Source organism: Carettochelys insculpta, chromosome 3 (genome assembly GCF_033958435.1).
Source record: "Carettochelys insculpta isolate YL-2023 chromosome 3, ASM3395843v1, whole genome shotgun sequence".
Lineage (NCBI taxonomy): Eukaryota > Metazoa > Chordata > Testudines > Carettochelyidae > Carettochelys > Carettochelys insculpta.
Genome location: NC_134139.1, coordinates 67175381 through 67200926, shown reverse-complemented (window position 1 = coordinate 67200926; position 25546 = coordinate 67175381). Strand labels below are relative to the sequence as shown.

General features: G+C 47.8%; 1 protein-coding gene across 1 annotated transcript in view; it reads left to right on the top strand.

Moving 5' to 3' along the window:
• DRC8 (dynein regulatory complex subunit 8) overlaps nucleotides 1-25546 on the top strand; it is a 76601-nt gene that overhangs the window by 35489 nt on the left and 15566 nt on the right. The window contains exon 3 of the mRNA XM_074988630.1: nucleotides 12120-12192. Within this exon, the coding sequence (XP_074844731.1) occupies nucleotides 12120-12192 (73 nt within the window). The remainder of the gene's footprint in view (nucleotides 1-12119; nucleotides 12193-25546) is intronic.

The window sequence follows — 25546 nt, the reverse complement described above, 5'->3', positions numbered from 1 at the left end:
AGAACTGATAGGGGGCAGTGTGGTGCAGTCGGGAGACATGGGAGTGGATGGGGGAAAAGGGGACAGGGAGGGAGGATCTGAGGGATAATGGTAGCCGATGAGAGGCAGAGGGGTGGGGAGGAGGGTCCTGGGGAGGCGAGGTGGTCGTCATGGGGAGCTTTGGGGACATGTGGCGCCAGGGAGGTGCAAGAGGTAGTGGGACCGTACCCACATTCTCCATGCCCCACTGCCTTGTGGGTTATCCTGGAAAGGAGCAAGGCTAAGGGAGTAAACCCTGATGGAAAATCTGGAGGGGAGTCCTAAGGCAGTTCTGTGCCAGCTTCTGGCATTGACCTGGCAACTCCTGCAGCTGAGATGGTACCAGATGTAGAGGTTATCCTCTCCTTTGGACTATATCAGTAAAGCTGAGAGGGGAACACTGGCATCTGGGCAGCCCAGGGTCCCAATAATCGCCCAAGCTCGCGCCTGGAGAGGTACTCCAGCATTGCTAACAGCGTTGAACCAACACGGGAGGTAACAGATACCGGTTATAAGCTCTTGCTTGATTGGCGTAGAGAACAAGCGCCAGGGGTTGCCTCCAACGGTGGGAGAGATCGTCGCATCTCACTGGACAGTCACCGCCCGCCTCAAGCTGGGCAGCCCCCAGCCAATAGGGTACTGTCCCGCCACAGTTCACCTGCCTCACTGGGTGCGTGAGGCTTAAGGTTCCTGAACCTGACAAGTGACCTGAAAGCTGAGCACGAGGCAAACCAATAAGAAAATCAACAAGAAAAGGAAACCATCAAAGTTTTAAGCTTGCTTGCTGGAATGTGCAGACCATGCTGACAGGTCTGACTGAAGATCTTCAGGACATCAGCGACACCCAAAAGACCGCTGTCATCAATGAGGAACTGAAGAGGCTCCAAGTTGACATTGCTGCTCTGCAAGAGACACATCTTGCAGATTCGGGATCTCTAAAAGGAAAGGACTACACCTTTTTCTGGCAGGGTAAAGCCCGAGAAGAACCCAGGGAGCATGGTGTTGGCTTCGCCATCGAAACACCCTTCTACAAATGGTGGAATTAGTCATGGGTGGATCAGAAAGACTCCTTCAGGTCATGCTTCAAACTCGCGCCGGTCCTGTCCACTTGATCAGCGCTTATGCCCCAACCCTGTATGCCGCTCTGGAAGTAAAAGACAAGTTTTATGATGTGCTTAGTGCTGCCATAGCGCAAATATCTGCTCACAAACAACTGTACATTCTGGGTGACTTCAATGCGAGAGTTGGAGCCGATTGTGACTCGTGGCCTTCCTGCTTAGGCCACTTTGGTGTGGGAAAAATGAATGAAAATGGTCAGTGTCTTCTCGAACTTTGCACTTACCACAATCTGTGCATCACAAACACATTTTTCCAAACCAAGCCACAGCACAGAGTGTCATGGAGACACCCACGCTCAAAACACTGGCATCAACTAGATGTGGTCATCACCAGACGTGATAACCTCAAAAATGTCCTTCTGACACGCAGCTGTCATAGTGCTGACTGTGATACAGATCACTCGTTAGTTTGCTCCAAACTCAAGGTGATTCCCAAGAAGCTGCACTGCTCTAAACCAACTGGAAGGCCCCGCATCAATGCCAGAAAGACGGATAACTCAGAGAGAGCTGAAAAGTTCAGAGCGACCCTCGAGGAGAATCTGCGCAGCAACCCTGGGGGTGCCAATGTGACATCCAGATGGCAGCATCTGAGGGATACAATGTACAACACGGCCTTGTCGGTGTTTGGAAGAAGAGCTAGAAACACAAATGACTGGTTCGAAGCTAACTCTGATGAGATGATTCCGGCCATCGAAAAAAAGCGTGCTGCACTCCTGGAGTACAAACGTTCACCAAGCCAGAATACCCTGCAAGCGCTCAGAGCAGCCAGAAAAACAGTACAGCAGATGGCCAGGCACTGTGCCAACAACTACTGGCTCGAGCTATGCAGCAGCATCCAGACCAGTGCTGACTTTGGTAACCTCAGGGGAATGTACGAGAGTATCAAGAAGGCATTAGGACCCACCCGGAACAAGTTGGCACCTCTGAAATCCAAATCTGGTGAAGTCATCACTGACAAAGCCAAACAGATGGAGCGCTGGGTCGAGTACTACTCCGAGCTGTACTCACGCGAGAACATTGTGGTCGACTCAGCCCTCGATGCCATCGAACTCCTACCAGTAATGGATGAACTGGACCAGGAACCAACTGTGGATGAACTGAAGAAAGCCATTGACAACACTGCAGTAGGAAAGGCCCCGGGCCAGGATGTTATACCACCAGAGGTAATCAAGTGTGCCACAGACACTCTCCTGGAACCCCTACATGAGCTACTGTGCCTGTGCTGGAGAGAGGGTGAGGTTCCACAGGACATGTGGGACGCTAACATCATAACCTTGCATAAGAACAAAGGAGACAGAAGCGACTGCAACAATTACTGTAGAATCTCCCTCCTAAGCATCACTGGTAAACTGTTCGCTTATGTCATCCTCGGCAGACTCCAGAAGATAGCTAAGAGGGTGTATCCTGAATCACAGTGCAGATTCCGCGCAGAGAGATCTACCGTCGACATGGTCTTCTCTCTGAGGCAGCTGCAGGAGAAATGCAGGGAGCAGAGGAAGCCACTCTATATTGCCTTCATCGACCTAACCAAGGCCTTCGACTTGGTCAGCAGGGATGGACTGTTCAAACTGCTCCACAAGATAGGATGTTCACCACGGTTACTCAAGATGATCCAGTCTTTCCACGAAGACGTGAGAGGAACCGTCCAATACGATGGCACATTATTGGATGCTTTCAGCACCAGGAGTGGCGTCAAACAAGGATGTGTCCTTGCTCTGACATTGTTTGGGATCTTCTTCGCACTCCTCCTTAAACACGCCTTTGGATCTTCAACAGAGGGCATCTTTTTGCACACAAGATCTGATGGGAAGCTGTGTAATCTTGCAAGGCTGAAAGCTAAATCTAAGGTGCGGGAAGTCCTCATCAGAGATATGCTGTTCACAGATGATGCTGCTGTCGTGTCACACACAGAAGACCAGCTTCAGAAGCTGCTGGATTGGTTCTCCAAAGCATGCAAAGACTTTGGGCTCTCCATCAGCCTAAAGAAGACAAATGTACTTGCTCAGGACGTTGCTGTTTCTCCATCAATCAGCATTGACAACTATACGTTAGAGGTCGTCCACGAGTTCGTTTACCTCAGGTCCACCATCACTGACACCCTGTCCTTGGAGAGTGAGCTAAATAGGAGGATCGGTAAAGCAGCCACAACTCTGTCCAGACTCAGCGAGAGAGTGTGGAATAACAACAACCTGTACACTCACACCAAAATGCAAGTCTACAGAGCCTGCATCCTCAGCACCCTCCTTTACGGCAGCGAGACTTGGACCCTGCACGCCTGCCAGGCAAAGAGGCTGAACGTCTTCCACTTGCGCTGCCTCAGGCGCTCCCTTGGAATATCGTGGAAGGACAGAGTGTCCAACACTACCGTCCTTGAACAAGCTGGAATCCCAACTATGCACACCCTCCTCAGGCAGCGGCGGCTCCTCTGGCTTGGCCACGTCCACAGGATGAATGACGGAAGGATCCCAAAAGACATCCTGTATGGCGAGATAGCCTCTGGCAAAAGACCTCCCGGATGCCCCCAGCTGCACTACAAAGATGTTTGCAAGAGAGACCTCAGGGAAGTGGACATCAAGCCAGACAGCTGGGAGGAGCTGGCAGACGATCGCAGCAGGTGGAGGCAGGAACTATACAAGGGCCTTCAGAAGGGTGAGTTGAGGATCAGACAGCTAGCAAAGGAGAAGCGATCCCACAGAAAGCACAGCAAGGACCTGCCAGACATCCATTACATATGCAACAGATGCAGCAAGGACTGTCACTCTCGTGTGGGTCTTCACAGTCACAGCTGACGCTGCAAATGAGGATGCCAAATGGAACTACAAAGGACGCATTCCATAGTCTACGTAGACTGAAGGATGCTACTACTACCACATGCTTAATTTGACTAGTGTGAGTATTCCCGCTGATTGAAGATTGATGCTGGATTAAGAATGAGAGCAGTGGACTGTATGGGCAAATAGACTGGCACAAGGATCTGAGGGTGGGGGGAAACTGAGGTTGTTTAGGCAAAGAGATTAGAATTAAGAGGCCAGGGAGGGTAAGACTGAGATTAAGTGACAAGATGGGTGAGAAAAGGGAGGGCCATGACTGGAACGAAGTCAGGCCTGGGTGGAAAAGCTCAAAAGGATTTATGGCCACTAAAGCACATCCCACCCCAAAACCTCAAATGGAACTCAAGAATGATATTCTAGGGTGTGGTCCATACTACTGAGATGTTATGACACCCTTTCCCTGCAATGCGGGTGCCTCACAATGTTTAGCTACTGTAGCTCCTATAGCCTGTAGTTCACCAACACCCTCCAAAAAAGCAACTCTGTGGCTAAACACCACAGTAAATATAGCAGTGCTATTTCAAGCAAGGTGTTCCGCTTCCAGTACCCCAATCGTGATAAGGCATATAATAGACTAGATTTCGTGAGGGGGAGGCCAGATTTTATGGTTCCTGAAATGTTTTTCATGGCTGTGAATTTGGTAAGGCCCCTAGGTGGCCAGTGACTTGGCTGTTGTGGGAGGAAAGCACCTTCACCGGTGCTCCTGACCCAAATGCTGGGTGTCTAGGGAGTGAGTTCCCAGCCCCAGTGCCCTGGGTAGCACAGCCAGCCCCAGTGCTCCATGTAACTAAACTTCCTATTTTTGTGTAGTTTATTCCTTTTGTTTATTTTACACCTGCTGCTTACTAATTCCATTTGATGACATGTGCCACGCCCCCCCCCGCTTCCTTATTTTACTTTCTTTACACCAGTCATAATTTTATAGTGATCAATCATATTCCCCCTAGTCATGTCTTTTCCAAGCTGGAAAGTCCCAAGCTTATTTGCTCCTCATATGGAAGTCATTCCATGCTGCTAATAATTTTTTTGCTCTCTTTTGAACCTTTTCCAATTCCAGTAGATCATTTTTGAGATGTGATGATCATCGCTATATGCAGTATTCAAGATGTGGGCATACCACAGATTTGTATAGAGACAATTTTTCTGTCTTATTAGTTATCTCTTTCTTAATGAATCCCAATACTCTCTTTGCGTATTTGATTGCCACAACAAACTGAGTGCATGTTTTCAGAGAACTATCTGCAGTGACTCCAGTATCTTTTCCTGAGTGGTAACTGCTAATTTAGACCCCATTATATTTTATGTATAGTTGGGATTATGTTTTCCATTATGCATTACTTTGAATTTGTCCAAGATCGGCCCAAAAAAGCCAAGAACAGAACACCACTGGTCATCACCTACAGCCCCCAACTCAGACCACTGCAATGAATTGTTGAAGACCCACAACCTATCCTTAATCAGGACGCCACACTCCAGAAGGCCCTGGGTGACATGCCTGTTCTCTCCTACAGACAACCGCCCAACCTCATGAGGATCCTCACTAACAGCTGCAGTCTATACCCCAGGAATACCAGTCCTGGAACCTTTCCCTGCAACAAAGCCCGCTGCCAGCTTTGTCCACATATCTTCTCTGGACATACCATCACTGGACCTAACCAGGTTACTCACAGAATCACGGGCACTTTCTCATACTCCTCTACTAACATCATATATGCCATCATGTGCCAACAATGCCCAGATGCTTTGTATATTGGACAGACTTCTAACTCCCTTAGACAAAGGGTCAATGGGCACAAAACAGACATCAAAACACTCCAGATCCACAAACCAGTTAGCCAACATTTTAATGGAATGGGGCATTCTGTCAATGACCTAAAGGTATGTGTGTTACTGAAGAAGAATTATCGCACCGTTCTGGAAAGGGAAACAGCCGAGCTGGCTTTTATATTCAAATTCGGCGCATTAACACATGGTTTAAATTGTGATGGGAACTTTCTGAGTCACTACAGGGGCTCATCTGCATACTTGGCTCAATCTAATTCTTGACCTTCCCCCCCACCCCTCCACTGTCTGATTTGCTCACCTTGATTATCTTTTTCTGATTTGTCCTCCTTGCTTACTGTTTTTGGTTCTCTGTGCCTTAAATATTGAGTCTGTTCTGGTCTGGCTATGGTCTGAAGAAGTGGGTCTGTCCCACGAAAGCTCACCTAATAAACTATTTTGCTAGTGCTGTGCTAGTGCTAGTAGCTACTTGACTGCTTTTTATTTTATTGTGTGCTAGGTTGGGGTGTTTTTGTACTGTCCTGGTGGAATGTATTACATGTTCTACATGTTCCATCAGTACTATTGCTGAGTTCATGTCCTGGACACTGACTTACAAGCCAACATCTGCTTTTGGTAGGGCCTGCCTGTGACTCATAGTATAATTCTTGCTCACTTAGATTCAGGCCTCAGGCCTTGCACCAGGACCATGCTTCAAGATCTTTCCTTCTCCTATAACCCTTTCAAAGAATTTTAAGAGATTTGTGAGGCATGATTTCCATTTACAAAAAACACATTGACTGTTCCCCAATAAATTATATTCATCTAGATGTCTGACAATATTGTTCTTTACTGCAATTTGAACCAGTTTGTCCAGTACTGCAGACAGACTTGCAGGCCTGTAATTGCTAGGACCTCCCTCTGGAGCACTTTGTAAAAATTGGTGTCACGTTTTCTATCTTCCTGTCATTCGGTGGATAAGATGATTTAAATGGTAGGTTACAGACGGCAGTTAGTAGTTCTGCAATTTCACATTTGAGTTCCTTCAGTACTCTTGGGTGAATACCATCTGGTTCTGGTGACTTATTACTATTTAATTTATCAATTTGTTCCAAAGTGTAGTCTAATTACACCTCAATCTGGGACAGTTCTTCAGATTTATCACCTAAAAAGAATGTCTCAGGTTGTGAATCTCCATCAGATTCTAGCCATGAAGACTGATGCAAAGATGCATTTAGTTTCTCCAAAATTGCTTATTGTCCTTGAGTGCTCCTTCAGTGTCTCAATCATCCAGTGGCCCTACTGGTTGTTAAGCAAGCTCACTGTTTCTGATGTACTTAATTTTTTTTTCTGTTATTACTTTCTGAGCCTTTAGCTAGCTGTTCTTCAAATTCTTTTCGGGGGCTTTCCTAATTATATTTTTACACTTCATTTGCCAGAGTTTATGCTTCTTTATATTTTCCTCAGGAGGATATAATTTCCACTATCTAAATGGTGCCTTTTTTGCTTCTCGCTGCCTCTTTTACTTTGTTATTTAGCCATGTTGACACTTTTTTGTTTTTGTTTTTAATTTAGGATATATGGTCAAGTTGAATCTCTATTATGTTGTTGTAACCAGGCACAACTCACTGCCATGGCACCTCCTGCTGGTCACCTGGGAATTAGCTGTTTCAGCCCCCAGATCACCTTCTTCTGGCCAGTGTCTTGCCCCTGTTACTTGTCTGTTCTCCACCAACTTACGTTAGCACCCACATCCCTCCCAGACCACAATGCCCTTCCCTCAGGCTACTGCACTTCTGCACTGCTGTACTCTCACTTTGCCTCACTGGCCCACTGCTGGTCATCACCTAGCCATCTTCAGAGCAGAGTTTGGGTAGTGTGGAGTAAGGCAAATAATTATTCAATAGCTTCTCATTCAGTGCAAATGAGTCTGTGAAACCAAGAGGATTTTAAGAAGATTTTAAAGATTCAGAATCCTTACCACTCCAGTTAGAGGCTGAGGGTACACATGACACATTTCCAAAGAATCACCCCTCAAGAAGACTTACAGCGAAATTAGGAAGGAGAAGACTTGACATTCCTGATATTTATAAAGTAAAGCCAAATAGAGAAAAATCCTCTAAAATGTTCCCACCTTCTTTTGAAGAACATGAATCCATTTAAAAAAAAAACAACTCTATGCAAATTACTTGAAAATAGTATTTCCTGAGTGCAAGGGTGCCTATTTTAGTACTTTTCTTAAAGAAACATGCCCTGATGGTGAAACACTTCCATACATGCTTATCTTTAAATGCATATTTTTCCTTACTTTCACATGCCTTGACCCTTAACATTTGCTCACATGATCAGCACAATAATAAGAGTGATTGTGGGTGGTTCTGGCCAGGCATTTACCCAGTATTTATTGAATATAGCCATTTAAATGTCTTTTAATTAATACTACTCCTGGATCTAGAACCATGGAATGAGTTACACAATTAACTCGTCTATTTATATTGTCTGCAGTGTCTTCCTTACTGAATTTTAATAGTCTGATGATCCACATCAGCACCCATGGATGGGGTGACACATGGAGAGTGTGCAGGGGGTCACATGTACCCCCCCAGTGACTTCCCTTCTTCCCCTCCGCAGTCACTGTCAGCGACACAACACTTCCGGTGAATGCAGGGGCAGTCCCCTGGAGCAGCAAGCCCTGAAAGCAGAACATGCTAGCCAGTCTGGGGGAGGTGGGGTGCCTCTGCACTCACTGTAAGCAGAGTGGCACTTCCACAGGAAGAAGTGGGTGGGAGTGGAGCAGGGCAGGAGGCAGAGCAGGGGCAGGAAGGGGGTGAAATGGGTAAGAAGAAGGAGAGGCCTGAGCAGGGACGGGTAGGACATGGGCAGGAGCTGGAACCTGTACACCAGTTGCCACTGTGAATGGAGATTTCAGCTTATATCTTGCTCTCTTACTAGGGAAGAGCTCTTGCATTACTTTCTTAGTAGTAGTAGGCATCCTTCTGTCTGCATAGACTATGGATCGTGCCCTTTATAGTTTCAATTGAGGGCTTCATTTACAGCGTCTACTGTGACTATGAAGACCCACATGAGAGTGACAGTCCTTGCTGCATCTCTTGCAGATGTGGTGGGTGTCTGGCAAGTCCTTAGTGTGCTTTCTGTGCGCTCGCTTCTCCTCTGCTAGCTGTCTGATCCTCATCTCGCCCTTCTGAAGGCCCTTGTGTAACCCCTGCCTCCATCTGTCACGGTCGTCTGCTAGTTCTTCCCAGTTGTCCAGCTTGATGTCTACCTCTCTGAGGTCTCTCTTGCAGACATCTTTGTAGCGCAACTGGGGGCGTCCGGGAGTTCTTTTGCCAGAGGCTAGCTCACCATACAGGATGTCTTTTGGAATCCTTCCATCATTCATCCTGTGGACGTGGCCAAGCCAGCGGAGCCAACGCTGCCTGAGGAGGGTGTGCATGGTTGGGATTCCAGCTTGCTCGAGGACAGCAGTGTTGGTCACTTTCCACACCCCACTGCCTTGTGGGTTATCCTGGGAAGGAGCAAGGCTAAGGGAGTAAACCCTGACAGAAAATCCGGAGTGGAGTCCGAAGGTGGTTCGGTGTCAACTTCTGGCACTGTCCCAGCAACTCCTGCAGCTGAGCTAGTACCAGACGTGGAGGTTATCCTCTCCTTTGGACTATATCAGTAAAGCCGAGAGGGGGACACTGGTGTCTGGGCAGCCCAGAGTCTCCATAATAAGTGCCCAGGCTCGTGCCCAGAGAGGTACTCCGGCATCGCTGATTATTTTTTTAAATTAGTAATTACATTAACAATTTCTTTTGATTACCTATTCAGTGTTCATTTTAACTGTTATTTGCTTCTGTGTGCCATTTTTGCATTACCCTAGTTACAGAGCAGGAGCCCACTGTGACTGACAGTGCGCACCCGAGTGAACACACAAAATATACCAGTCCCTCTCCCAAGTTGCTTACAAGCTAAGTATAAGACAGCACAACAGATGGATATGGACAGGTGGGGGAAGTACAAGGAAACAATGAGATAGTGTTGTTAGTTTGACCCAAGGAGAGTGGTCAAAATGTACTTCCTGTCATGAAGTTTGCTAAAAATCTTCATTTTGCTGTACATTGAATATATGTTTTGAGGGAAATGGTGGTACAATGAAGTGGTGTAAATAAACTTTGACATTTTCTTTCTTCAGTTGATAAACCAAAAGATGTGAAAGGGGAGGTTAGAAAGTCTGTTAAATATAATAAACTCCCTACTTCATGTCAAAATCATTAACCTATTAAAACCATTAATAGTATTTCCTCCCTCATCCTGCCCTGATTCGTAAATGCTATTTCTTTTATCTCTGAGTTTTACTACATTAAAAAAATAGGTGATTATGTTCTGTCAGGGGGTGGCAGTACAGCACAATTCTTCACCATAATCATAAAACGATTATGGCTATTATCTCTTGGAATATCAGATGCCCTTGTAGAGAAGGAGTGATTTTAACCAGTTTTCAGAAAGCCAACACCAGTATATTGCCTGACCTTTAATCATGCATGTACAAAGCTAGTAAGAACTAGCTCCACACGGGGAGATGTTTTACTTTTCTTCTACCTACAAGATACATTACAAAGAAGGATTTTTGGTTATTTACACAATATTTGTCCTATAAAATATTATACTTTATTTGATAAATATGATAGGATTATATTTCACCTGTAATATAAACTCAGATTAACTAGATCAGCATTAAACTAAATTCATGAACTCAGATTCACCAAGTACATGAGCATTATGACTAGATTCAATATCACTTCTTTGTGCTAGAGACTATATTGACAAAAGCCAAAGATGATGCAATAACTGGGAGTAGTGGCTGTCTGGGGAAGATAGTGATTCTGCTGGGATCTTTAAAGATTCTTTACCCTAAGCCACATGAATGCAAGATATTCAGGTCAGGGACTATATCTTCCTCTACATCTATATGGTGCTTACCACATTGTGGATGTTACTGTAATAATGTGATTGTTTCGTAAGTGTGTTTGATTTCTATCTCTACTGCTTCTAACAGAAAATTCTATTTGTCTGTTAGTTGCACTGGCAGTGTTGGGTGAACCTCAAAATTAGGTTCAGATAAGCATACTGTAGCATAGCTGTTTATGCAACGTTATCTGAACTTCTTTGCTGTGGAATTGGATTGGAAAAAATCAAGAAATACACAAGAATTCCTGTGTTTCTTGGTTTATATCACACCAGAAATACCATGGGAAGTTTTTTTTGTGGTATTCATTTTTGCTTCTGATCTTAGGCCCGGCCTACACTATAAAGTTAGTTTGCCAGTCGAAGTGTGAAAAACCTACACTCCCTAGCTGACATAGGTTGCTCAGTCGAACACTCAGTATAGCTAAAGTTATACCAACAAAGGCACTCTTTTGTTGGTATAGCTAATGTTCAGGGAGGAAGTGTGAATGTGCTGACGGAAAACACCCTGTGTTAGCACTTATATGGGTGGAATCTGTCAGTATAGCGATATCAGTGACCCTATACTGGCAAGGCATTTTTATTACAGACAAGGCCAAAGATGCAAGTGGGAAGTACAAAGATGGAGGGTGTGTTTTTTAAACGCACAGTTTTTTCAAAATTGGAAAAAAAATTAAGTTTGAAGTGGCTTGGGTCTTTTCCTTAATTAGTGCAGACCAGTTTGTCCATCTTTCACCTGTAAAAACCTCAGGTGAATTCATATACAAACTGTGACACCCTTCTAACTTTGACGTTTAACTTTCATATTTAATTTATGTCTCTTTCTGAAGCATCACCAGCTTGGTCATAAATTTTATTTGGAACTTCATAACAAGTGCACTAGGTTCTTCCACTCATGAATCACTAAAGTGTGCTTGCAACATCGAGCCAGCCTGGTAATTTTGACCATCCAGTGGTATGTTCAACTTTGATAAAACTCATGCAGCAATGCTGTACCCACTTGCAGCCTCCAGTATCATTTGTATTTTATGGATAACTTTAATAGCATTTTATGTGTGTATATGAGTTTTCATCTCATGTGATCCCAAAGGGCTTTATTAACTATGGCATACAGTATAAATATAGACCCTGCCAAAATCCAGCCAAATTGAGAAGGAGCACCGTGTTCAGGAAGCAAACTGCATACAACACACTGCACTGCAAGAAGGGAAGAGGAGATTTTGGGAAAGGACACAGGGTAAGCCTATGTTCTTTCAAAAAGTGAAGAGACTTTTAACATCCACAGAAAACAAATAAGATTTTTGTTTTTATGGCCTCATGTTAAACCACTCCCCATCCACACCCTGCACTAGCTCTCTCTGGATTGGTAGCTGGTTGTTTTCTTGTGTGTTAGCTTTACTGACAAAAACATTTTCTTTTTCAGAGAGATTGGTACAATCATCAGGTCATTAGGGTGCTGCCCAACTGAGCGCGAATTACATGATATGCTTGCAGAAGTAAGTGGGGTTTTTTTGTATTTTTTTTTTTAAATCTCTGCATGACTATGTAGGTGACCTGAGCTAGTTTCCCAGAAGCTGGAAATATTATGGAGGCAGATCACTCAGCAAGGGAGTCCTTCAGATTGCCCTGAAGCAAACCCCTGAGGCTAATATGGTAGCAACATTGATAGAATATGAAGAGAAGTCTTTCCAGGTATGTGCAAGCATGGTCTGACAGACTTGGGCTAGTGGGCTCTCACTAGCACTCTAAGGCTACGTCTACATGGGCAGCCTCTATCGACAAAACTGGGTTTTTGTCGTCAAAACTCACTAAGCGTCTACACAGTTAGGCTACGTCTACACGTGAAGCCAACATCGAAATAGCTTATTTCGATGTAGCAACATCGAAATAGCCTATTTCGATGAATAACGTCTACACGTCCTCCAGGGCCGGCAACGTCGATGTTCAACTTCGACGTTGCGCGGCACCACATCGAAATAGGCGCTGCGAGGGTACGTCTACACGCCAAAGTAGCACACATCGAAATAAGGGTGCCAGGCACAGCTGCAGACAGGGTCACAGGGTGGACTCAACAGCAAGCCGCTCCCTTAAAGGGCCCCTCCCAGACACAGTTGCACTAAACAACACAAGATACACAGAGCCGACAACTGGTTGCAGACCCTGTGCCTGCAGCATGGATCCCCAGCTGCCGCAGCAGCAGCCAGAAGCCCTGGGCTAAGGGCTGCTGCCCACGGTGACCATAGAGCCCCGCAGGGGCTGGAGAGAGAGCATCTCTCAACCCCCCAGCTGATGGCCGCCATGGAGGACCCGGCAATTTCGACGTTGCGGGACGCGGATCGTCTACACGGTCCCTACTTCGACGTTGAACGTTGAAGTAGGGCGCTATTCCGATCCCCTCATGAGGTTAGCGACTTCGACGTCTCGCCGCCTAACATCGAAGTTAACTTCGAAATAGCGCCCGACACGTGTAGCCACGATGGGCGCTATTTCGAAGTTAGTGCCACTACTTCGAAGTAGCGTGCACGTGTAGACACAGCTTTAAAGTGCTCTGTCGAGAGTTTGTCAACAAAACTCAGTTGTTCAGCCGGGAGTGTTATACCTCTCCCTGATCAGGTATAATGCCTCTGCTGACAGTATTTTGTCAACAGAGTGCCCATGCAGACGCTTCTGTTCGACAGACAGAGCTTCTAGTTCCTGGGGCAGCCCTGTTTGCAGAGCTTCCAGTCTGCTGCTCTGTCAAGAGAGGGCCGGGCAGTCTGGCTGCTCTCTGTTGACAGAGTGGCTTACTCTTCTGAGCCACTTTCATGTGTAGATGCAATCTGTTGACAGTGGTACTGCTGAGGTTTCTCTGTCAACAGTGACCTCTGTTGACAGCAGTTGCCTGCGTAGGCGTAGCCTAAAAGAGTTGGAAGAGTTGGAAACCCTAGGTGCAATCCCAGCCTGGGATGGGGAGGGGTGCAAACAGATGTGTGTGTGGGAAGGGGCACAGCTCAGCATACCCTCCCTAATAATAGTTCCAGCACCACTGGAACCAAGGAAAAATATCCTTTTGCTCATGAAAAATTTGAAAACTAGTTCCAAACTGATTAAATTACACAAACTTCAACTATAATAACTTCTTGACACAATCAGTCCAAAGAGACTGAAAAAGTAATACCAATTAACTCATGAAATAGCTTTGAACTTGTGACTTTCTTAAAGTTTCTGAGAAAAGACCTGTCACATATTCTTCATTTGTCCCTGGTGATTCCTACATTTTGCGACACACCTGATGGATTATTTATTCTATCACTTTGGGGCCTTTGTTGTTTCAGCAGTTCAACATAATGGGGGAACTAAAGATATGTCTGTGCCCTTCATGGTGATTCCTCCCTTTTTGTGGGATTGTAATAATTTTAATGTTTATTTTAATTGGCTTTTAAACATTATATTACCTTTTCTGTAATGCTAGGTCATAATTAGTTGAACAGTATCAAAGTTGGATACAATAAGATTATTAAACAAGTTTATTTGATTATGGTGATGCTAAGAATGTATCAGCATATTGAACTTCTGTGCTTTTATCAGTATTGTATGGTTCAATTCCATCTACTTTATCCTTTTTTTCCTGATTCTCTATAGTTGTGTCTACACTACAAAGTTGTGTTGACAGTTGACAGAACTAGGGAGTGTCCACACTACAAATGTGTTCTGTCCAGAATCTGTCCAGAACACAGCAGTTTTGCCAACAGAGTTCTGTCTTGAAAGTTTGAGACATAGCACCTCTGTAGACAGATTCAGTCAACTGAATAGTAGTATAGACACACTTTTGTCAACAGAGGGGTCCTCCATGGCATTGGCTACCTGGGATGGAGACTGGGTGTGGCAGTGGGCCTGAAAGACCCACAGGGAGTACCCTGGTGTGGGGGAGAGGTTATTGGGTCCCTGGGAGAATTGCTCCAGCAGGGCCTCCCAGATGTGCAGCCCATCTAGGTGGGCCTGGCAAATGGGGGCTGTGCCAGGCTTCTCCTAGGCATAGCTGGCAGGTGGGCCTCCCAGCGGGAGCAAGGCCTCCCCCTTTCCCTCCAACAGGTTGTGAGGGCACAGCAGGCCCCCACAACTTGGGGTACATTGCCCTCCCCCATGTCCAGGCAGGTGAGCAAGCACCGGAACCAGGCCTTCAGATGGCTGAAGGCATGCCCTATGAGCAAATGGGCCCTGTTCGGGCATGAGTTAGAGTTCCTGGGTGGGGTCCAGGTGTTCGGTATAGGGTCGCATGAGTCATGTCATTAGGAAGTATGCAGCATTCCCCACCATACACAGAAGCACGTCCACGTCCCCGAGGGCCAGCTCCCAGGGGTGGACAAAGGTGCCCTCCTCCATCTTCTGAAAGAGGCTGGAGTTCTAGAATACCCTTGCATCATGTGCCGGCCGGCACACCCGACGTACATGTCAATGAAGTGCCCGAGCTGGTCCACTAGGGCCTGCAGCACAATTGAGTGTTACCCCTTCCTGTTGATGAACCATGCTGCACCGTGGTCCAGGGCATGGCTGGGAATGTGGGTCCTGTCAATGGCCCTGAAGCAGTTAGGGAAACCCAGAGCCTCAAATCCCGCCACTGCAGCGTCTATATCATCCAACCAGATGAGTCTCTCCAGCAGCAGGGAGCTGTTGGCTCTCATGACCTGCAGAGGGAGGAGGTGGAGGCAGATGGGTGAGGGACTAGTGTGGTCAGGCCCTTAGTCCCAGGGTGTTCCCCATCGCCTTTGGCCCACCTCACCCCTTCAGGCCCCTTCCTGGGAGATCACCCCTCATGCAGCAGGGCTGTGAGTGAGTGGGATGGCATGGTGCCCTTGGGACAGGGCTTCCCCCTGTCCGGTCCCCCCGTCACACCTCCACCCCTTTTCCCTGAGGGTACCCCAGGACGGGACCCCTTCCCCGCAGGCAGTGCCTGCAGCTTGGGAGCGCCTTACCTGCATGAGGATGGTGTCGATGGTGGACCTCCCCATGCCGAATTAGTTCCCAACAGATTGGTAGCTGTTGGGGTTAGCCAGCTTCCAGAGGGTGATGGCTACCCTCTTTTTCAGGGGAATGGTGAGCCGAAGGTGGGTGTCCTCCCTGCGGCGGAGAGGGGCGACCCAGGTGCAAAGGTCCAGAAAGGTGTCCTTCTTCATGCAGAAATTCTGGAGCTAACACTGGTCGTCCCACTCACCCAGCACCAGCCGGTCCCACCAGTCTGAGCTGGTGGTGTAGCGCCAACATGCCTGATGACTCAGGGGCGCGGGCACTGTCACAGCAAGGCAGCAGCAATGATGGCTTCCTCCGCATGGGAGGGGTCAGGCTCATCCCTTCAGAGGAAGAGGAGGAGGTTGGCAGGGATGACATGCTGCAGAAGCTGCAGCAGCCATGTGTGTGGCCAGCTCATGCCTGGGGTTGCTCTGGAGGCATAGCTAACTGGAAAGGCCAAAGTCTCTCTCAGTAAGCCTGGGAGCCCCGCACTAGCTTTGCTATCCCTCCAAGAGGTATGCAAGCCTCGGCCTGGGCAGGGAATGTGGCCCGAGCGAGGCCCTTTAAGGGCAGGCTGGGCTGTCGCTCTAGGAAGGGCTCGGCATCCATGCAACCCTGACCTCCAGGTCATTGGAGCCCACTCTGTTGACAGAGCAGTCAGGGTGTGTGGACACTCTCTGGTAACAGGAATCAACAGAGGGAGCCTGTATTAGGTGCGTACGTGTTCTGTAGACAGAGGTTCTGTGAGGAAAGATCTGTCGACAGTGACTTCTGTCAATGGGACTGGGTGGTGTAGACACACCTTATGAGTCTTCATTCGTTCACCTGCAATTGTTTTCTCCTAAAGTTCCCGTGGAATCCTTATTTTTAAAAAAAAATTAAAGTGTTTGGGTTTTTCCCCCTAAATTAATGGAGTTACGCTAGTGTAATTAAGCAGAATGTGGTGCAAGTGCATTTTTTAGTTTTGAAATGTATCCCACAAGTCTAAAGTCAGGTTCAAAGGGAGTAATACCTGCAGTCTAGCTATTTACGAAAGAAGAGGCTTTGAGTAGTCATGCAATGGTCCAAACAAACAACTTTGTTCCCCTTTTCTCTGCTGCAGATGACCAAAAACAGTTAGTTGGAAGCTACAGCTTTGTATATAACCTGGGTGCTGAATGTTCAGTTCCATGAAGTATTGCTTTTGCAGCCCAAAGAGACATGGCTTTCTAGAAGGTTCCAGAAATGCCAGTCCTAAGAGTGTGAACGATCAAAGATTTCTCTTGAGGATGCACAGTAACTAGTCAGCAGTCTTTCCTTGCTCATTTACTTCACCCTATAATTCAAGTTCCCACTCCCCTAATTGTGCATAGGGAACAGAGAACTTCTACTGGTATACACCAGTCCAGTGCCTTTTATTGTTGTTATGTGAGTGCTTTGACTTTAGATTGCAATTTGTTTGTAATTTGCCTTTTCTACCTCCCCTTCCTAGTAGGAGGCTGGAGTACACCCCAGTGATGATGTATAGGGAGTAGTCAGAGCATGGGACACACCACTGCCTCTTCCTATTCTCTGAAGAATATGTATCACCCACCCACATCATAATGTTGCAGTTTGGCTCCCACCCAGAAAGTTTTGCTATCTCTGCCTTTTATTCATATGCAAACTCCATTCCTTCTGAATTCTCAGTTAGCAGTGGTTCCACTCCTTGGATCAGCTGACTTAACTCTATACGTGAGGTGAAGGTACAAAGAACATGTAGAATAGAAAGGTGGCTTGCCTGCTGTGGTTTTGCTACCTTTATTCACAGAGTTCCCTAACTACTATCTTCAACTAAGCAGCAGAAGTTCTGGGGAAAGATAAATTATGCTTCAAAATACACATAATGCAAAACAAAAACAAAAAAACCCCACCTGAATTGTTCTTTAACAATAAAAGAAAATCTTCCCACCCAGGGCCAAGATTTACAAAATAGAAGTGGAAGGGAGTGAAGGAAAGATGGTCCAGTGTTACAGCACTGACCTGAGATTCAGGAGACCTTCAGTCCAAATTTTTTCCACCTCCTGTGTGACTTTGAGCAAATTACTTAGTTTTCCCTGTGTAGAATGGGGGGAATAATACTGCCTATTTCACACTTGTGGTTGGTGTAATTATACTCATAAGACTGCACAGTATTCAGATTATGTGGTAACGGAGGTCATAGAAATACCTAAAAGAGACAGATGGATATAAAGATGCTTCAAATATCTCACCCTGCGGTAGCCATTATTGTCAGAGGCCCCTAAAGAGAGCAAAAAATATAGGCAAGAAGATGAAATTTTAATCTGAAAGAAATTGTAAGATAGGACTGAATATAAAGGAGAATAAGGCGAAGAGAAACGTCTGCAAAACTTGAAGGATCTAAAAATGCATTTATTTTGCCTCTCATTACCAATTATGCAGTGGTAGAGAAAAAAATATTTTTAGTCTTTCTGTATTGTAGAATAAAGAAAAACCCAAGACACATCTGGGCCTACAGCGCAAACAAATTGGTGGGTGCTTCTCTCACTTGGAGGCAAAGGGGAGTTGAGATTGTTCATCACCTCACAGTAACAGATCTATTATTAGTGATGAGCCATTTCTTTTATGAAGAAATGCTTTATTAGGATAAAATGCAAAAAAATGCAAAATTCGTAAATCATTTTTGTTATGTTGTGGGTTCTGGAAAGGCTATTTCCTGCTAATGCTCTTTTCTACCCAGTCTGAAAATTAGAACCACATTTAGCTTTGTGATGAGCAGCTGCAAATCTCATTGACGTAAATGGGAATTGAGAGCAGTCAACAACTGATAGGATCAGATCTAATGTTTGGAATCTTAAATGTGATTTATATGTGTGTAGTGAGCCGCTGTGGCCTCCCGCTGACTCAGAGGCAGAGGAGGCTGCGCAGAGGCCCTGGTGGGTGGGCCCAGAGCCAGAACACCAGTGGCCTGCCCCTCAGAGGGCAGGGCCTAGAGCCAGAAGGGCCAAGGGCAGAGCTCAGGACCCATTAAAGCCTGGGCCTCCAGGTGGGGAGGGAGCACCTTCGCGGGCTCCCAGACGCCAGGGGCAGAGAGCCCGCCGCCGCCCGGCCGGCTGGGAGGAGCAAGCCCTCAGTGGCCCAGACCAGCCAGGACAGCTACGGATCCAGATGCCCCAGGGGACCTACCTGGACTTCCCACACCTGCCAGAACCCTCACGCCAGTGGAGGACCCCCTCCTGGGAGGAAACCCCAGGCCCAGCCAGACAGGTGGGGGCTAGCAACCACAAGGCCCCAGAAGCAGCCTTCTCTGGAGTTCCAGCGGACCCCTGCAGCCCCCAGGCCCAGGATCGCCTTGGACCCACCGTGCTACCGCTGCCGAACTACCCCAACGATGTGGAGATGACCGACTAGCCGGAGCCCCCAAAGGTAGACGATTTGGAGGGGGCCGACCCCTGGGGACCCCCGGACCAGGTGGACTGGGATCTTCCCCCGATGGAGGTGGAGGTAGGAAGTGGCCCAGGGAATGCTGCACCAGAACCCATGGTGGTGTGTTGTGGCCTGGATCCCCACCGCCGTGGTTGTGTGTAAGCAACCTGCAGGGCGCTAGGCCAGGTCGCAGTAGTGTGGGAGGGTCTGCGACCCCCTACCCCCTCCTTGATAGGGTAAGCCCTTGCTGGGCTTGTTCCCCAAACCTTGTGCTGCTGCCCCGCCCCAAACTGAGGGCTGGGCTTGTTCCCCAAACCTTGTGCTGCTGCCCTGCCCTGAACTGAGGGCTGGGCTTGTTCCTCAACTCTTGTGCTGTTGCCCCGCTCTGAACTAAGGGCTCGGCTTGTTCCCCAACCCTTGTGCTGTTGCCCCGCCCTGAACAAAGGGCTGGGCTTTCCAGGACCGCGGCTGTGACTGCGGTCCCACCTGGAGCTAAGGGCCGACCCCGGACTGTTTGACTGGCCGCGGCCCCGCCCCAGCCTTTAAGGCGGGCCCTCCAGCTGTAGGCTGGCCCATTGCCTACTCTTAAAGGGGACAAAGCCCTGGGACAGCTAGACCCAGGGCAAGCGGTAGGGGCCTGCACTGCCCAGAGGGGCGTGGCCATAGCACCCAAGCGCCTACAGTGTGGTACAATCTTTATGTGCCCTTTGGAACCTTACTTAATATATAATATAAGATATCTCTGTATAGCTCCTATAAATAGTTACCACATTACTTCTGTCTGTTTGGTTTCCTGACCTACAGCCCATTGGAACATAGGTGCTTCATAAAACACGCATCCTACTGACGTCTCAGCATTTGTGAAGCACAAAATAGTTCAGTTTATTGGCTTATGTCATGTGAAGGAAATTAATTTTTGCCATCCATTTTATTGCATCTTTGCAGTGGATTCACCATTAAAATAAACAACCCTGTAATAATAAAAGATAGATTTATTCATGTATGGAACAGCTTCATTTTCTAGCAAAAGGTTCTCTGCTACAAGGCTGGTAGGCCCTATAGACTCAAGATACTGTCTGAACTGAAGATCATCATCATCATCAATAACCATGGACTCAGTGCCTGTTGGTGTCTGATGCCTCTCTTGTTATTTCCTTCCATCTTTCCCTATCCAGTGCAGAGTGGCTTAGTTTCTGTAGACTAGCTCCGCACCAACCTCCTGAACTGAAGAGCTGGGGGATAAAGACAGACTATTCATTGGTGCCTGCTGCTGGAGGCACTGCCACTGAGGCAACCAAAATGCCTCTCAGAGTACAGAAAGAATGCACACAGCAGCTGCTTAACTGGGTGATATCCCTTCCTCTGGCCCTGTGTCACTGACCATGCAGCAAAGAACAGCAGGAGACCTCTGATCCCAATCTTTCTGGCGGCATCACTGCCTGTGCTAGGCTTCTTCTATTCTTGCCTGCTGAAAGTACAAGGAATGGGAAGGTGTCACGCCATCATATGGGGTAGCTTTAGAGGCCACTGCTCTTTGTATGGACACAGGGCATATTGTATACTAGAGTGTTCCTTTTGGAACTGAAACTTGAAGCCTTTAACATAAGCATGTTGCTGAACAATTTGGATCTCTTTCTGTTCATGCTGTTTGATCCCTATGGAAAATCCTTCATTAATATACTTGGTAAGATACGCCTTTTCTTGTATAGTGCTATTTTGTCATTGTCCCCACTCTTTTTCTTTTCTTTTCTTTCTTTTTTTTTTTTTCTGTTTTAGACTGGCTTGAACTGAGAGTGTTTGCTGTTTTGTTCTCCCCTTTGACAGCACTATCTGGCTATAAAATGTCTGGAAACAATTCAGTCTTTGGGGCAGAATATAATGTACCTTTAAAAAAGCTTAGTATGATAATTTCAGAGGCTCTATGCACTACAGGACAATATTTAGTAATTCAAAGCTCCCACTGTAGCTGTCTTGTAGGTTGTCTGGAGATATAGTCTTTTCCTTTTAATTTTTATTTCAACACAAGTATTTCACTTCGATGCCCTGGTGATGAGTGAATTATGAAAAAAAATTACATGAATTGCGTAGAAAAATTAAATTAAAAAGTGAAAATCTAGTATTGCAGACTCTTTGGAACACGCTGTTGGGTTACATCTACATCATGAGATTGGGGATACAATTCCTGTGCTCACTTAAAAATACCCATGCTAGCTCTCATCAAGCTAGCATGATTATAAACCATAGTGTAGCTGAAGTAGCATGGGGTAACTGCCATGAGGGTGTAGCTTAGCCTTGCTGAGTACAAAAGTGCCTGAAATCAGTGAATACCCATTTGGCATAGCTAAGCCATACCTCCACTGCCTACACTGGTATTTCTACTCACATTAGCTCCATCAGAGCTAGCAATAGTATGTATGCACAAGCAGCGGAATCATATTGCCCAGTTCATGGTGTATACATAGCTTTAGTTATACGCAAGATTTTCTGCTTTAAATTCTTGAGAATAAAACCCAGTTCTTCTCTGCAATGTTCAGTGATTCTTTCTCAATAAAAACTAAAAAGCAGTCAAGTAGCACTTTAAAGACTAACAAAATAATTTATTATTAGGTGAGCTTTCATGGGACAGACCCACTTTTTCAGACCATAGCCATACCAGAACAGACTCAATACTTAAGGCACAGAGAGGGCTTCCGGTTCCCCAGGCAGCCCTGTTTGCAGAGCTTGCAGTCAGCCATTCTGTTGAGAGAGGGCCAGGCAGTCTGGCTGCTCTCTGTCAACAGAGCGGCTTGCTCTTTCGATCTCCTTTTCTGTGTAAAAACAGTCTGTCAACAGAGGTACTGCCGAGGTTTCTGTGTTGACAGTGACCTCTGTTGACAGAGGCTGCCCCTGTAGACATGGCCTATTGCCTGTTTTTTAATGTGGACTGTGCTTGTAAGTTAAATGGGAGCTAAAACAGTTCATGGTATATCAGAAATTCAGAACACACATTTATTATTCCTAACTGTAAGATAGATGTGTATATAAATTTTCTGGATGAGTAACATTTAGAGGTCTGAAATTCCACTATGGTAAGCACAGAATAAACACTTAATAGCCGTCATTTAAATAAAAACGTACACTGGTTTCCATTTCTAAAAAGTTTCACATATGTCTTAGCATTAAACGTAAGTTATCCTATTAAAATTAATCAGACTATTCATGTGCTTGATGTTAAACACCTGCATTATTTTTGAGGGCTGAATCTATGTTTTTGGTATGTTGTTCAAACAGATCATGTTATAGACTTTTTCTTTTCTAATAGCAAACTTTGAATCCCAAACTATAAGTTTTTCCCCATGATTTCAAAGAAGGGGCTTAGAAACTGTAAATTCCTGGTAAATAGCCTGGCACACAGAAAAGCTTACACTGTGTTGGATTCTAAAACAGTTCAGGTTTTTGTGGTTGTTGACTGGCATCAGGTTCCATGGCACGTATTCCTACAAAATTCAAAAAGCTTTTAGCATGAGCAGTAAATTATTCTGATTTATGGAAAGTGTAAAATAAAGCTGTGGTTTTGAGTCCAGGACAGAGAACCTGAGTTCTTAACCTAGCTCAGACACTAACTCATTCTGGCGAAGGCTACAATTAGATGCATCTGTCAACAGACATTTCTGTTGGAAGAGATTTTCCAACAAAGCATCTGTTGACAGAGTACGACCATACACTAGAGTGGATCAAAAGAGCGATCCATTCTATCAACAAAACAGCTACCTGGAACCAGAATAGACAGAGCTGCCTAGAGTCCTGGAAGCCCTGCCTATCGACAGAAGGTCCCCCAGAGCATCCATACAGTTTTTTTGTCGAAAGGCACCCTTTCTCATCTAGGAGAGGCAGAAGGTTTTCGACATAAGTGCCTAGTTTTGTCAACAGACTGTCGACAAAACACATTTTGTCTGTGGATGTGAGGTAAGTTTTGTCGACAATACTCTGGTTTTGTTGAAAAAACTTGCTATTGTATCCGTAGCCTCTGTGATTTGCAGCAAATCATGCGATGGGCTTACCTCCATTGGGAACTCACTGGCTATGTCTACACATGCATGCTACTTCGAAGTAGCCTATTTCGATGTGGCGACATCAAAATAGGCTATTTCAATGAATAGCGTCTACACGTCCTCCAGGGCCGGCAACGTCGATGTTCAACTTCGACGTTGCGCAGCCCAACATCGAAATAGGCGCAGCGAGGGAACGTCTACACGCCCAAGTAGCACACATCGAAATAGGGATGCCAGGCACAGCTGCAGACAGGGTCACAGGGCGGACTAGCGCTTCCGGGGCAACAGCTAGCCGCTCCCTTAAAGGGCCCCTCCCAGACACACTCAGCCTGCACAGCACACGGTCTGAGGAGCCATAGGCACACAGACCCCAGGCGCCGCAGTCATGGACCCCCAGCAGCAGCAGCAGCAGCAGCAGCAGCAGCAGCAGCAGCAGCAGCTAGAGGTCCACGCAGCCCTCCCGGCAGGAGCAGGGCTTGCCCTGCTCCGTGCCATGCGGGAGGCAGCTGAGCACCTCCTTGCCCCAGGGGAGGAGATGCCCCCAGGGCAGCAGGGCTCAACCCCTACCCCTGCAGCACCCCGCCCCACCCCCCGCCTCACACGCCGGCGGCTGTGGAGCTACCCCACCAGCACCGACTGGTGGGAGTGGCTGGTGCTTGGGGAGTGGGACGACGACCACTGGCTCAGGAACTTCAGGATGACCCGGCAGACATTCCTGGAGCTGTGCCAGTGGCTCACCCCCGCACTCAGGCACCAGGACACTGCCATGCAGCGTGCCCTCACAGTGCAGAAACGGGTCGGCATCGCTGTCTGGAAGCTGGCCACTCCAGACAGCTACCGATCCGTGGGGCAGCAGTTTGGTGTCGGCAAGGCCACCGTCGGGGCTGTCTTCATGGAGGTAAGCGAACCCACGGGGGGAGGGCAGGGCAGGGGAGGGGAGGCCAGGGCAGGGGGGCCAGAGCAGGGCAGGGCAGGGCAGGACAGGGGGGCCAGAGCAGGGGGGCCAGAGCAGGGCAGGGCAGGGCAGGGCAGGGCCACGCACACCCTGCTCACCCCTCATTGGTGCTGTCCCATGTGCTTTCTCTGCAGGTTGTGCGTGCCATCAACGCCATGCTCCTGCACAGGCTCGTGAGGCTGGGGGACCCAGATGCCACCATCGCCGCCTTTGCCACCCTGGGCTTCCCCAACTGCTTCGGGGCTCTGGATGGGACTCACATCCCCATCCGCGCCCCGCATCACAGTGGAGGACGATACCTCAATCAAAAGGGCTACCATTCTGTGGTCCTCCAGGCCTTGGTGGACAGCCGGGGACGTTTCCAGGACATTTACGTGGGCTGGCCTGGCAGCACCCACGACGCCCAGGTTTTCCAGAACTTGGGCCTGTGCCGCCGGCTGGAGGCGGGGACCTACATCCCCCAGCGGGAGATCCCTCTGGGGGACACCACCATGCCCTTCTGCATCATCGCAGATGCGGCCTACCCCCTCTGGCCGTGGCTCATGCACCCCTACACGGGCCATCTCTCCGCTAGCCAGGAGCGCTTCAACGAGCGCCTGAACCACGCGTGCCAGGTGGTGGAGCGCTCATTTGGCCGCCTGAAGGGACACTGGAGATGTCTCCTGACCCGCCTGGATGCGGGCCCCAACAACATCCTCCAGATTGTGGGTGCCTGCTGCGCCCTGCACAATTTGATCGAGAGCAAGGGGGAGACCTTTTTCCAGGGCTGGGCTGCGGAGGCCGCCAGGGCACATGTCCAGCCACCTGCTGCCCCCAGTTGGCAGGTGGACCCCGAGGGGACCCGGGTCCGGGAGGCCCTGCGGGCCCACTTCGATGAACAGGCCGCGGGGTGAACTCTGCCCAGGCCCCCTACTGCCCGCCCCTTCCTCCCCCACACTCCTGCCCCAACGCCCACACCATGGAGCTCCCCACCGCCCCCCACTCCCACTTGTCCTGGACAAATGACAGCACACACTTGTGGCTGAACGTAAACTTTTTTTTTTCTTTCCGAAGCTTTTTTTTTTATGACTGTAAATAAATACGTGAACCACAAACCAAAAACTAGGCACAAACGTTGAACAAAAGCAATATGTACAAAAATAAAACAATCCAAAGAAATAACTGTCTGCAATAATAAAAAGAAAACCAGGGAGGATAAAGAGGAGAACTATTTACATGGGGGGGACGGGGCAAACTGGGGGCCGAAAAAACCAGGGTCCAACTATATACAAGGCGGGGGGCCACGTCCCGGGCCCCTCGCCCCTATAGCCCGGCACTGGGCGTTGGCGGCCGGGAGCCCCGCCGTGCTCGCAGCCTGGTCCGTGGCTGGGTGGGAGCGGGCTGGACCGGAAGGTACGGTGGCCGGCGAGTGTCAGGTGGCTCCAGGGGTCCCTCGGCACTCTGGCCCTCGCCGGTGGGTGGCGGGGCGACGGC